Source organism: Gekko japonicus, unplaced genomic scaffold, assembly GCF_001447785.1.
Source record: "Gekko japonicus isolate JY-2015 unplaced genomic scaffold, Gekko_japonicus_V1.1 scaffold4248, whole genome shotgun sequence".
NCBI classification, from domain to species: domain Eukaryota; kingdom Metazoa; phylum Chordata; class Lepidosauria; order Squamata; family Gekkonidae; genus Gekko; species Gekko japonicus.
In genome coordinates this window covers 6,088-19,856 of record NW_015168168.1, presented here as the reverse complement: position 1 = coordinate 19,856, position 13,769 = coordinate 6,088, and the positions used below count along the sequence as shown (strand labels likewise).

The following is a 13,769-nucleotide window of genomic DNA, read 5'->3' as shown; positions in this document are numbered from 1 at the left end:
CGAGGCCTTCACAAGAACATCAGAAGAGCACTGCTGGATCAGAGCAGTGGTCCATCTAGCCCAGCACCCTGTCTCACACAGTGGCCTACCAGTTCCTCTGGAGGGCCAACAATGGGGCACAGAGGCCGAGGCCTTCATAAGAACATCAGAAGAGCCCTGCTGGATCAGACCAGTGGTCCATTTAGTCCAGCATCCTGCCTCACACAGTGGCCAACCAGTTCCTCGGGAGGGCCAACAACAGGGCATAGAGGCCAAAGCCTTCATAAGAACATCAGAAGAGCCCTGCTGAATCAGACCAGTGGTCTATCTAGTCCAGCATCCTGTCTCACACAGTGGCCAATCAGTTCCTCTGGAGGGCCAACAACGGGGCAGAGAGGCCGAGGCCTTCACAAGAACATCAGAAGAGCACTGCTGGATCTGACCAGTGGTCCATCCAGCCCAGCACCCTGTCTCACACAGTGGCCAACCAGTCCCTCTGGAGGGTCAACAACAGGGCCGAGAGGCCGAGGCCTTCCCCTGATGCTGCCTCCTGGATCTGAGATTCAGAGGATTAGTGGCTCCGAATGCAGACGTTTCCCTCAGCCACCATGATGATAAAACTTTTACAGCCTTCGACGAGGCATCTGGAAAAAAGCTTGGAATATGGAAAGCTGCTATGCTATAAGAACATAAGAGACGCCAATGTTGGATCAGGCCAAAGGCCCATCCAGTCCAACACTCTGTGTCGCACAGTGGCCAGAAATACCAGTGCCATCAGGAGGTCCACCAGTGGCGCCAGGACATTAGAAGCCCTCCCACTGTTGACCCCCCCCCAAGCACCAAGATGACAGAGCATCCCTTGCCCCAGAGCCCCTATCTATACCTTGTGGCTAATAGCCACTGATGGACCTCTGCTCCATATGCTTATCTAATTCCCTTTTGAAGCCGTCCATGCTTGTAGCCGCCACCACTTCCTGTGGCAGTGAATTCCAAGTGTTAATCACTCTTTGGGTGAAGAAGTACTTTCTTTTATCCGTTCTAACCCAACCGCTCAGCAGTTTCATGGAGTGCCCACGAGTTCTTGTATTGTGAGAAAGGGAGAAAAGTACCTCTTTCTCTACCTGCTCTTTCCCATGCATAATCTTATAAACCTCGATCATGTCACCCCTCAGTCGTCGTTTCTCCTATGCTATGGAAAGCTACTATGGAATATGGAAAGCTGCTATGATTTGTAATTTAGCTTATAATTAAAAAATACCTTTTATTGAGATGGTATATAATCGATAAGGGATGAGGTTTACAGTATTAAGCGGCTGGAAGGCAATTAATTTAGGAAACTAAATGGAATTTATTTATTTGTCATATTTCTCGCCCGCCCGCCCTGCAAGTAGGCTCAGGGCTGGGCCAAGATTCATAGAAACATTTAAAACCAATTTAACGATCAATCAATTACAATAAAGCCAGTTAGACAATCAATCAATTACAATGTACAATTAAAGTGCTCACAGTACGTTTCAGGCAAGATGGCGTGCCGTAGAGGACCAAAAATACCACCACCCCGCCGCAGTGGTGCGATCGCACTGCAGCCCGACCTGTGCCACAGACAGTAATAATGGCCGTTGGTGGTATTACTGGGCGGCTCCTACTTGAAAGCCTGGTGGAAGAGCTCCATCTTACAGGCCCTGCAGAACTGCATAAGATCCTGCAGGGCCGTGATCGCCTCCGGGAGCTCATTCCAACAGCAAGGAGCCGCCACTGAAAAGGCCCTAGCTCTGGTTGCAGCGAGCGTAGCATCCCTGGGGTCTGGAATAACCAACCGATGTTGTGACCCCGACCGTAGTGGTCTCCGGGGTATGTATGGGGAAAGGCGATCCCTCAGGTATGTCGGACCCTGCCCATGTAGGGCTTTAAAGGTAAGTACCAGCACCCTGAAGCGAATTCGGTATGCTATTGGTAGCCAGTGCAGCGCCTTCAACGCCGGCCGGATGTGCTCCCGTTTAGGAAGACACATCAACAGCCTGGCTGCGGCATTCTGCGCCAGCTGCAGCCCCCGGATTTGCGACACTGTACCCAGGTCGTTGCGATCGAGGAAGGGAGCCAACTGCCGAACCAGCCGAAGATAGTAAAAGGCCGACTTGGTAGTAGCTGCTACCTAGGACTCCATTGTTAAGGAGGGTTCCAGGAGCACTCCCTAACTCCCAACCATTACATGTAATGGGTGGTACAAGACAATACGATTTCAGAATGAGAAGTAAGCCTTGGCCCCGGTCACACGGAGGGTTTTCCGCAGGAGAGGCACGAATGTCGGGCGGCGTATGCGGGCGCGATCACAAGGACACATCTGGCAAGCGTAGCACACCCACCGCGAACCCGTAGCATCCGCCCGAAGATCCGGAGTTTAAAAATACCCGGGAAAGCCTACTAGCAAACGGTTTTATCCAATTCCCTCTTGAAGCCGTCCTTGCTTGTAGCAGCAACCACCTCCTGTGGCAGTGAAGTCCAGGGAAGGACTTCCCTTTATCTGTTCCAACCCGACTGCTCAGCAAGTTCATGCCCAGAATTAAACCTTGTTGGTCTTAAAAGTGCCACTGAACTCAAACATAGGCCCCGGTCACACGGAGAATTTGCCACGCGAAAGGCACGAATGTCGGGCGGATTTTTGGGGCGCAATCACACCGCAACATCTGGAAGCGTAGCACACCCGTGGCCAACCTGTGGCATCCTGCCAAAGATGCGGAGTTTAAAAGTACCAAGGAAAGTGCACTAGTATCCGGAAAATGCGCAGCACAGGCGGGCGTCTGATCGTGGGGGCGCTAGTATCCTGTGGCATCCGGGGCCCATCCACATCCTGGTTTTCGTAAGTGCATGCGCACAAACACAAAACTGAAACCAGTGCTGCTCCGTGGAACTGGGCATGCACACAAACGCGAAATACTTGTGTGATCGCGCTGCGCCGCTTCTTGGCCACACTGCAACATCGCCGTGTGATCGCCAGCTAACAGCCGAAGATCAGAGACTCGGGGGACCATGTGATTGGGCTACTGCACTTTATTTTGCTCCGGGGCGAACAGCCACCCCCCCCCCCCCCCGGCGTTATCTGGCCTTTGTGACCGGGGCTCTTTTTTAGTAATTACGTAAAACAGGAGTTAATTGATAAGCCGGAGAACACTTTCTATTAATAAAGGGGATGAATGATATAATAGACTGTAGGAAAACAAGATTAATATTTTGTATTATTGTTCGCTATAGAAATTAATAAACTGTGAATTAAAAAAAAAAACACTAGTAGCCATTGATATCTATCGAATCCCCTTCTCAATCTGTTTATTCCCTTGGTCACCACTGCCTTCTCTGGCAGCGAATACCCTTCATACTGTATGATGTGATTACGACATTTCAAAAATGTGACAGGTACTGTTCAAAACGCTATGTTTATATTAGAAATCCAAAGGGCTTTACAGGGACAACATAGAGAGGATCAAGTATTGAGATATCAGATGCCAGGGGATTTACTCAGCGGTGACACCAGCCAAGCAGAAACCAAAACACTACCTAGACGGGCGTGGCCAGGTAGAGCCTCTATCTTGGCAACTGGCATCTATTACCTTACTTCTGCACCCTGAACGTCCTCCATGGAGGTCAAGAAGAAGAAGAAGAGGAGGAGGAGGAGAAGGAGGAGGAGGAGGAGATAGGATTTATACCCCAACCTTCACTACCCAAAGGAGTCTCTGAGTGGCTTACAAACTCCTTTCCCTTCACCTCCCCACAACAGACACCCTGTGAGGTAGGCGGGGCTGAGAGAGCTCTGACAGAAACGGCTCTTTTTCAAGAACAGCTCTTATCAGAACCACAGCTTGCCCAAGGTCACCCAGCAGCTGCAAGTGGGGGAGAGGGGAATCAAACCCGGTTCTCCCAGATTAGAGTCCGCACACTTAACCATGACACCAAACTGTCTCTGGTGCAGGGAAGCCCAAGCATCTGAGAGTCCCCTACCAGTGCTCCCTCTAAGCTGAGTTAGTGTGAGTTGGCTCACAGTTTTTTAGCCTCTGGCTCACACATTTTTGTCTCAGCTCAGGAAGGACGGCTCCAGAGTAAACTAATTTATGCAGCAGCCAAATCGCTCGCTCACGACTTTAATGCCGTAAGCTCACAAAGTAGAATTTTTGCTCACAAGACTCGACAGCTTAGAGGGAGCACTGTCCCCTACATGAAGACCTGCTTCACTTTGGAGATGGTGCTCCGACGGAGGTGTACCTTTGAAAGAAAGTTCTGCAGCGCATATGCTAGTTAGATGAGCATCGTTTCTCTTACTATGCACAGTTTATTTGGCAAGGTTTACTCTTTGGTATACTTTTTGTGTCACACAGTGGCCAGCTAGTTATTCTGGAGGGCTAACAACAGGGCTTAGAGGCCGAGGCCTTCATAAGAACCTCAGAAGAGCCCTGCTGGATCAGATCAGTGGTCCATCTAGTCCAGCATCCTGCCTCACACAGGGGCCAACCAGTTCCTCTGGAGAGCCAACAACAGGGCACAGAGGCCGAGGCCTTCATAAGAACCTCAGAAGAGCCCTGCTGGATCAGATCAGTGGTCCATCTAGTCCAGCATCCTGCCTCACACAGGGGCCAACCAGTTCCTCTGGAGAGCCAACAACAGGGCACAGAGGCCGAGGCCTTCATAAGAACCTCAGAAGAGCCCTGCTGGATCAGATCAGTGGTCCATCTAGTCCAGCATCCTGCCTCACACAGGGGCCAACCAGTTCCTCTGGAGAGCCAACAACAGGGCACAGAGGCCGAGGCCTTCATAAGAACCTCAGAAGAGCCCTGCTGGATCAGATCAGTGGTCCATCTAGTCCAGCATCCTGCCTCACACAGGGGCCAACCAGTTCCTCTGGAGAGCCAACAACAGGGCACAGAGGCCGAGGCCTTCATAAGAACCTCAGAAGAGCCCTGCTGGATCAGATCAGTGGTCCATCTAGTCCAGCATCCTGCCTCACACAGGGGCCAACCAGTTCCTCTGGAGAGCCAACAACAGGGCACAGAGGCCGAGGCCTTCATAAGAACCTCAGAAGAGCCCTGCTGGATCAGATCAGTGGTCCATCTAGTCCAGCATCCTGCCTCACACAGGGGCCAACCAGTTCCTCTGGAGAGCCAACAACAGGGCACAGAGGCCGAGGCCTTCATAAGAACCTCAGAAGAGCCCTGCTGGATCAGATCAGTGGTCCATCTAGTCCAGCATCCTGCCTCACACAGGGGCCAACCAGTTCCTCTGGAGAGCCAACAACAGGGCACAGAGGCCGAGGCCTTCATAAGAACCTCAGAAGAGCCCTGCTGGATCAGATCAGTGGTCCATCTAGTCCAGCATCCTGCCTCACACAGGGGCCAACCAGTTCCTCTGGAGAGCCAACAACAGGGCACAGAGGCCGAGGCCTTCATAAGAACCTCAGAAGAGCCCTGCTGGATCAGATCAGTGGTCCATCTAGTCCAGCATCCTGCCTCACACAGGGGCCAACCAGTTCCTCTGGAGAGCCAACAACAGGGCACAGAGGCCGAGGCCTTCATAAGAACCTCAGAAGAGCCCTGCTGGATCAGATCAGTGGTCCATCTAGTCCAGCATCCTGCCTCACACAGGGGCCAACCAGTTCCTCTGGAGAGCCAACAACAGGGCACAGAGGCCGAGGCCTTCATAAGAACCTCAGAAGAGCCCTGCTGGATCAGATCAGTGGTCCATCTAGTCCAGCATCCTGCCTCACACAGGGGCCAACCAGTTCCTCTGGAGAGCCAACAACAGGGCACAGAGGCCGAGGCCTTCATAAGAACCTCAGAAGAGCCCTGCTGGATCAGATCAGTGGTCCATCTAGTCCAGCATCCTGCCTCACACAGGGGCCAACCAGTTCCTCTGGAGAGCCAACAACAGGGCACAGAGGCCGAGGCCTTCATAAGAACCTCAGAAGAGCCCTGCTGGATCAGATCAGTGGTCCATCTAGTCCAGCATCCTGCCTCACACAGGGGCCAACCAGTTCCTCTGGAGAGCCAACAACAGGGCACAGAGGCCGAGGCCTTCATAAGAACCTCAGAAGAGCCCTGCTGGATCAGATCAGTGGTCCATCTAGTCCAGCATCCTGCCTCACACAGGGGCCAACCAGTTCCTCTGGAGAGCCAACAACAGGGCACAGAGGCCGAGGCCTTCATAAGAACCTCAGAAGAGCCCTGCTGGATCAGATCAGTGGTCCATCTAGTCCAGCATCCTGCCTCACACAGGGGCCAACCAGTTCCTCTGGAGAGCCAACAACAGGGCACAGAGGCCGAGGCCTTCATAAGAACCTCAGAAGAGCCCTGCTGGATCAGATCAGTGGTCCATCTAGTCCAGCATCCTGCCTCACACAGGGGCCAACCAGTTCCTCTGGAGAGCCAACAACAGGGCACAGAGGCCGAGGCCTTCATAAGAACCTCAGAAGAGCCCTGCTGGATCAGATCAGTGGTCCATCTAGTCCAGCATCCTGCCTCACACAGGGGCCAACCAGTTCCTCTGGAGAGCCAACAACAGGGCACAGAGCCCAAGGCCTTCCCCCAATGTTGCCTCCTGGCTCTGTTATTCAGAGGATTAGTGCCCCTGAATGTGGAGGTTTCCCTCTGCCACTGTGGCTAGCTGCCATTGATAGACTTATCCTCCATGAATCTCTCTGATCCCCTTTTCAAGCTGTCTATACCTGTGGCCATCACTGCAACCTCTGGCAGCGAATTCCAGATTTGAATCCCTCTCTGTATAAAGTAGTATTTCCTTTTGTCCTTCCTGAACCTACTGCCCATCCACTTCACTGGATGCCCTCGAGTTCTAGTATTTGGGGAGAGGGAGAAAAGGTCCTCTTGGTCAACTCTTTTCACCCCGTGCATAATTTTATGAACCCATGTGTGTGTCCCCTCTTCTTCGTCTCTTTTCTGAATGGAAAAGCCCAGGATTCTTCAGCCTTTCCTTCAAGGGTGACCATAGAATTTTTACCCAAATACTAGAGCGTCCTCAGAAGAGTCCCGGAGCCGGCTAGAGCCCCCCACCGGGATGAAGATAAGAGCTGGCAACCCTAGTTAATCTGCCTGGGGCAGTAGAAAAGAGCAAGAGCCCAGCAGCACCTTGAAGACTAACAAAATCTGTGGCAGGGGAGGAGCTTTTGTGAATCACGGCTCACTTCTTCAGATACCTCCATTCCGTACAGCTAAAAGTGGTGCCTTCCGTGGGGATAACTCAAGATGGGCGGCCGTGTTAGCCTATCTGTAGCAGTAGAACATCAAAAAAACTAAGATCATGGCATCCGGCCCCGTCACTCCTTGGCAAATAGAAGGGGAAGTCGTGGAAGTAGTGACAGACTTCACGTTCCTGGGATCCCAGATCACCGCAGACTGTGACAGCAGCCATGAAATTAAAAGACGCCTGCTCCTTGGGAGGAAAGTGACGGCGAACCTAAACAGCATGATAAAAAGTAGAGACATCACCCTGCCAACAAAAGTCCGCATGGTCAAAGCAATGGTATTCCCAATAGTCATGTATGGCTGCGAGAGTTGGACTATAAGGAAGGCCGAGCGTCGAAGAATAGAGTCTTTTGAACTGTGGTGCTGGAGAAGACTCTTGAGAGTCCCTTGGACTGCAAGGAGATCAAATCAGTCAATCCTAAAAGAAATCAACCCTGACTGTTCCCTGGAAGGCCAGATAATGAAACTGAAGCTCAAATACTCTGGCCACCAAATGAGAAGGGAGCACTCACTGGAGGAGAAGACCCTGATGCTGGGAAAGACTGAAGGTTAAAGAAGACGGGGACGGCAAAGGATGAGATGGTTAGACAGTGTCATCGACACAACGAGCATGAAGTTGAGCAAACTTCAGAGGACGGCGGAAGACCGGAAGGCCTGGTGTGATCTGGCCCATGGGGTCGCGAAGAGTCGGACTCGACTGTGTGACTGAACAACAAAAAGCAGTAGAAAAGAGCAAGGTCCAGCAGCACCTTAAAGACTGACAAAATTTGTGGCAGGGGAGGAGCTTTCTTCAGATATCTGAAGAAGTGAGCCGTGACTCACAAAAGCGCCTACCCTGCTACAAATTGTGTTACTTTTTAAGGTGCTGCTGGACTGCTGCACTTGTCTACCCCTGCTTACAGCCCTTGGGACGGTGCAGGAAAACCCCTCGCAACTACAATCTCTCAAAGCATTCCATGTCAACTGACAATGAAATGAACAGAAGCAACCCCAGCCCACCTGGGACACTTGCTGAACAAAAGACTACAAGACTTAAAGGTAACATGAATCAGCCTGAGTTTCGCTGCCTGCACCTGTAATCTCAAAATCAACATACGAAAGGATACACACAGAGAGAAAGACAAAGCTCGAAGTTCTCAAGCCAGACCCAGCTCATCCGGGAAATCACTTTGTTTTCTTTCAAGACCGCTAAATGTTTTCAAAGGGATACCAGCAATGTTTGCACAGGCAACTCCTTAACATTCTTTTTACTACCATGGTTTGGGAGTTTACTCTGGGGCAGCCCCGAGGATTTCCCACTCTCAACACCAAAAGGGGAAGGGAACACCATGTCCTTACTGGAGGGTATGAGGAAGAGGCGCTGCTGCTTTTTCAAAAGTGTGCCCTTCACAGGTAAGCTCCTACCTGGAATAAACCTTTGTTGGTCTTAAAGGTGCCACTGGACTCTAAATTGGTTCTGCTGCTTCAGACCAACACGGCTGACCACCCTGGACAGAACGGATCGGTTCATGTGGGAGAAGGCAGTCTGTGTCTGGGGCAGTGATGCTCTGTCTTCTTGGTGCTTGGGGGGGCAAGAGTGGGAGGGCTTCTGGAGGTCAGGCCCCACTGGTGTATCTCCTGAAGGCACCTGGGTTTTGGCCACTGTGTGGCACAGAGTGTTGGACCGGATGGCCCACTGGCCTGATCTGACAGGGCTTCTCTTACATACTTCTGTCTGGGGCAAGGGATGCTCTGTATTCTTGGTGCTTGGGGGGCAACAGTGGGAGGGCTTCTGGAGTTCTGGCCCTGCTGGTGGACCTCCTGATGGCACCTGGGTTTTGGCCACCGTGTGACACAGAGTGTTAGACCGGATGGGCCACTGGCCTGATCCAACATGGCTTTTCTTATCTTCTCATAAATGGGACACTCTGTCTGAGGCAGTGATGTTCTGTATTCTTGGTGCTTTGGGGGGGCAACAGTGGGAGGCCTTCTGGAGTTCTGGCCCTGCTGGTGGACCTCCTGAAGGCACTTGGGTTTTGGCCACTGAGTGGCACAGAGTGTTGGACCGGATGGGCCATTGGCCTGATCCAACACGGCTTCTCTTACGTTCTTATGTCTGGGGCAGTGATGCTCTGTATTCTTGGTGCTTCGGGGGCAACAGTGGGAGGGCTTCTGGAGGTCAGGCCCCACTGGTGGACCTCCTGATGGCACCTGGGTTTTGGCCACTGTGTGGCACAGAGTGTTGGACTGGATGGGCCATTGGCCTGATCCAACATGGCTTCTCTTATGTTCTTAAGGTGGGCCTTCGGGTATGCTGGCCCCCAAGCTGTATAGAGCTTTATGGGACTGATGGGAATGCAGCCAGCGAGCACGGACCCCCTCAATACCCACTGCAGATCAGTCCAATATGCCAAAAGACCTGGGTTCAAATTCATCGCTCAGGGCCGCTGTCACCTCACAAGACCATTACAGTCTTGGGTAGCTTCAAGAAATAGACTGATGAGGCTCACTGGTGACAGAACTCGAGTAGAACAGTATGACCTTTTATGGCCAATGTCTCCCAGTTAGAGTTACCAACCTCCACACGAGGACTGGCGTTATCCCAGCGTTACAACTGATCTCCAGATAACAGAGACCAGTCCCCCTGGAGGAGATGGCAGCTTCCGAGGGTGGACTCTATGGAACCCCATAGAGACCAGGAGAAGTGGAAATCCTAGAGTGGCATCAAATTCCCAGTGAGCTCCCTCTTCTCCTCAAACTCCACCAATCCTCAGGCACCGCCTCCAAATCATCAGGTACTTCCCAAGGCAACGATGGCAACCTGGGCCCCGACGGATCGCACTTACGGTTCCGGGCCTCGTGAAGTCAATGCTGTGCACCACGCTCTGCATCATCTGGTTGCTAAACAGACGGACGCAGACGCTCTGCAGGTCTTCCGGGGTGATCTGCAGGAGGGAAACAAACCAAGCCGGTGGGAAAGACGGAACACCCTCTCTGATCCAAGCCGGGGAGGCGCCGACAGCAGCTCTACTGGGAACTGCGTTCGAGAAACAGCCGCTGGGCACGAGATTCCCTGGGACCCGAATACGTGAGCTCAAGGGACATACATGCTTTCTTGAATGAAGTTTTTTATTCTTTTACAAATTAATACAACAGAAAGCACATAAGCGAATAACACATGCACTAATAACTATAGAAGAGTGTACTCTAGAGGGTTATAGGGGTTGAAAACCCAGCAAAAGTCAGGCGGCCGAGTGGACCAAGCAAGGTCTTGTTAAGGAACCCGGGGACATAGGTTGCTACACTGGGCTTCTATTCCGTCACATGACCCTGTCCAACAATAACCAGACTTAGGGGCTACAAAACTGCGTTAGAGGAAAGACCACCCGAGTAGATTAAGTATAGTGGGGAGACTTCTTCCACGTCCCTTAGCTGCTCTAACCCCAGACACTCAACATCAGAAAGGCACTGATACCTACACGGTTAACTCGTTCGTAGATTTCATTACAGGAACAACCACCTGTGATAATTTAGGTTCGTGGGGATAATGTCATGTCTCTCCATATAATATATTACCGGTGACCAGAATTTTCTAAATTTCATGTTTCATCTCAGGAGTGGTGACTGTTTCTCTCCTTTCTCTCTGCTTTCTATTCCAAGAGGTTTGTTTTATATGCAGAGACGCTCAGCTCAAAGGATGGGCGTTTTGCTCTATGCTCGTTTCAGGAGTGAGCACATCTGGGAGTGGGGAATTTTGTCCCTTGACTACATCCCAGTTATGTAACTAGGATGATAAAAACGGTCGGAACACTTTCCCTACGAAGAAAGGTTAAAGCGCTGGGGGGCTCTTTAGCTTGGAGAGACGACGGCTGAGGGGGTGACACGATCGAGGTTTATAAGATTATGCCTGGGATAGAGCAGGTCGAGAGAGAGAGCCAGTTTGGTGTAGTGGTTAAGTGTGCGGACTCTAATCTGGGAGAACCGGGTTTGATTCCCCACTCCTCCACTTGCACCTGCTGATGTGACCTTGGGTCAGTCACAAGCTCTGGCACAGCTGTCCTTGAAAAAGAGCAGTTTGTGTCAAGAGCTCTCTCAGCCCCACTGACCTCACAGGGTGTCTGTTGTGGGGAGGGGAAGGGAAGGGAGTTTGTAAGCCGCTCTGAGACTCCAAGTGAAGGGCGGGGTATAAATCCAATCTCTTCTTCTCTTCTTTTCTCCCTTGCTCACAATACAAGAACTCGGGGGCACTCCATGAAATTGCTGAGCTGTCGGGTTAGAACAGATAAAAGGAAGTCCTTCTTCACCCAGAGAGTGATGAACACGTGGAATTCACTGCCACAGGAGGGGGGGGCGGCTACAAGCATGGACGGCTTCAAGACACCCCGTGAGGTAGGTGGAGTTGAGAGAGCTCTTTGAGAACTGCTCTTGAGAGAACAGCTCTGAGAAAACTGTGGCTTGCCCAAGGTCACCTAGCAGCTGCATGTGGAGGAGTGGGAAATCCAACCTGGTTCTCCCAGATTAGAGTCCGTGCTCTGTCCTAACCACTACACCAAACGAACTTTCAGGTCACCTACTGCCTGGTCCTTTCAACTGGAGATACCAAGGATTGAACATGGGACCTTCTGCATGTAAAGCAGAGGCTCTGCCACTGACCCACAGCTCCTCCCTTCAGAACATAAGAGACGCCAATGTTGGATCAGGCCAGTGGCCCATCCAGTCCAACACTCTGTGTCACACTGTGGCCAGAAATACCAGGTGCCCTCAGGAGGTCCACCAGTGGGGCCAGAACTCCAGAACCCCCCCCCCCCAAGCACCAAGAGACCAGAGCACACCCCAAGACCGAGAGCTCCTATCTATACCTTGTGGCTAATAGCCACCGATGGAACTCTACTCCAGATGTTTCTCCAATTCCCTCTTGAAGCCGGCCATGCCTGTAGCCGCCGCTACTTCCAGTGGCAGTGAATTCCACGTGTTCATCACTCTTTGGGTGAAGAAGGACTTCCTTCTATCTGTTCTAACCCGACTGCTCAGCAATTTCATGGAATGCCCCCGAGTTCTTGTCTTGTGAGAAAGGGGGATAAGGACTTCTTTCTCGACCTACTCTATCCCATGCATAACCTTATAAAGTCAAAGTCAAATACCTTTAATGGCATAGCAGTAAGATACATAGATACACAATAACACAGTATGGATATTTAGGAACATAATATAATCTTGTAAACCTTGAGGAGTAGTTGTACCTTAACTATAGTTTGATGGTTACATCAAATAACCCTGGTATGTACAATGATGGCATGTGAGTCTCTGGATTACACCTATGGTTCTTTTATTTTAAATGTTCTGCATGTTAAAGTGCTTTGATTTTGCTTCCTATTTAACCATTTTGTAAAGGTGCAGAGAGAGTACCATTTCAGCAATTTCATGGAGTGCCCCCGAGTTCTTGTATTGTGAGAAAGGGAGAAAGGTTCTTCTTTCTCTACCTGCTCTTTCCCATGCATAATCTTATAAACCTCAATCATGTCACCCCTTAGCCGTCGTTTCTCCAAGCTAAAGAGCCCTAAGCGCTTTAGCCTTTCTTCGTAGGGAAAATCTTACCAGCTTTTTAACCATCAGCTTCTGTTTTACGGATAGTTTTGTACGGCTGTTTATGTCCGACAGCTTGTTCTGGGTGGCTCGTAATCCGCCCTGAGTCTCGGGGAGAAAGCCAGACTATAACTAGCAGAAATAAAGCAAAGTTTGAGTCCAGTGGCACCATTAAAGACCAACGAAGCTTAATTTTGGGTATGAGCTTCCGTGTGTATGCACACTTCTGAAAAATGTAAAAACAAGATAAAAAAGGTTTTTAGAAACTGTATTTTGATGCAACTTCTTTTCTAAAATGCCTCTAAAGCAGTGGTGGCGAACCTATGGCACGAGTGCCAGAGGTGGCACTCAGAGCCCTCTCTGTGGGCACGCGTGCCATCGCCCCAGCCAGGCCCAGACCGTCATTCAAGTGTCGAATTTTAAGTAAATGAAAGCATTTGGGATTGCTTTCCTTACTTTGTTTGGATCATCTTAAGTTAATGTATGAGTTGTTTTTTCTAAAGTAAAACCTCAGCATTCAGGTTAAATTGCCGGGTTGGCACTTTGCGATCAATAAGTGGGTTTTGGGTCACAGTTTGGGCACTCGGTCTCTAAAAGGTTCGCCATCACTGCTCTAGAGGCAGGGAGAGCAGTCCTGACGCTCAACTAAACAGCGCCACCACGTGGCAATATCCGGGAAAAACCTACGAACAGTTCAACAAAAAGATTCCAGTGCATCTTGGGATGAAAGCAGATGCCGTCGCAGCAAAGCGTGTTCCCTGACTCTGCTTTGCCAAGATTACAAAGGTGGGAGAGCAGAAGACAGAAGACGCTGCTCAGACGGTGCCGCTCTAACACTCAGTTTCAAACCTCTTCTAGGGGAAAAAGCAATTAGTAACGGACAAGTGGGGAACCCACAAGGACGCTGCATTTCCCCCTATATCCCCTTCCTCAAAACGGTTCCTCTTTCTCTCCTCCTGGTAATCCCTATATCCTCTCCCCCAGGGG

The 13,769-nt window shown here is 50.9% G+C and overlaps 1 protein-coding gene across 1 annotated transcript in view; it reads right to left on the bottom strand.

Annotated features, from left to right (window-relative positions):
* ARMC9 (armadillo repeat containing 9) overlaps nt 1–12,884 on the bottom strand; it is a gene marked incomplete at both ends in the record, with an annotated part of 85,521 nt that extends 72,637 nt beyond the window's left edge. Inside the window, 2 exons of the mRNA XM_015414969.1 lie at nt 10,046–10,144; nt 12,795–12,884. Coding sequence (XP_015270455.1) covers nt 10,046–10,144; nt 12,795–12,884 — 189 coding nt within the window. The remainder of the gene's footprint in view (nt 1–10,045; nt 10,145–12,794) is intronic.
* Between the last annotated feature and the right edge of the window lie 885 nt (nt 12,885–13,769).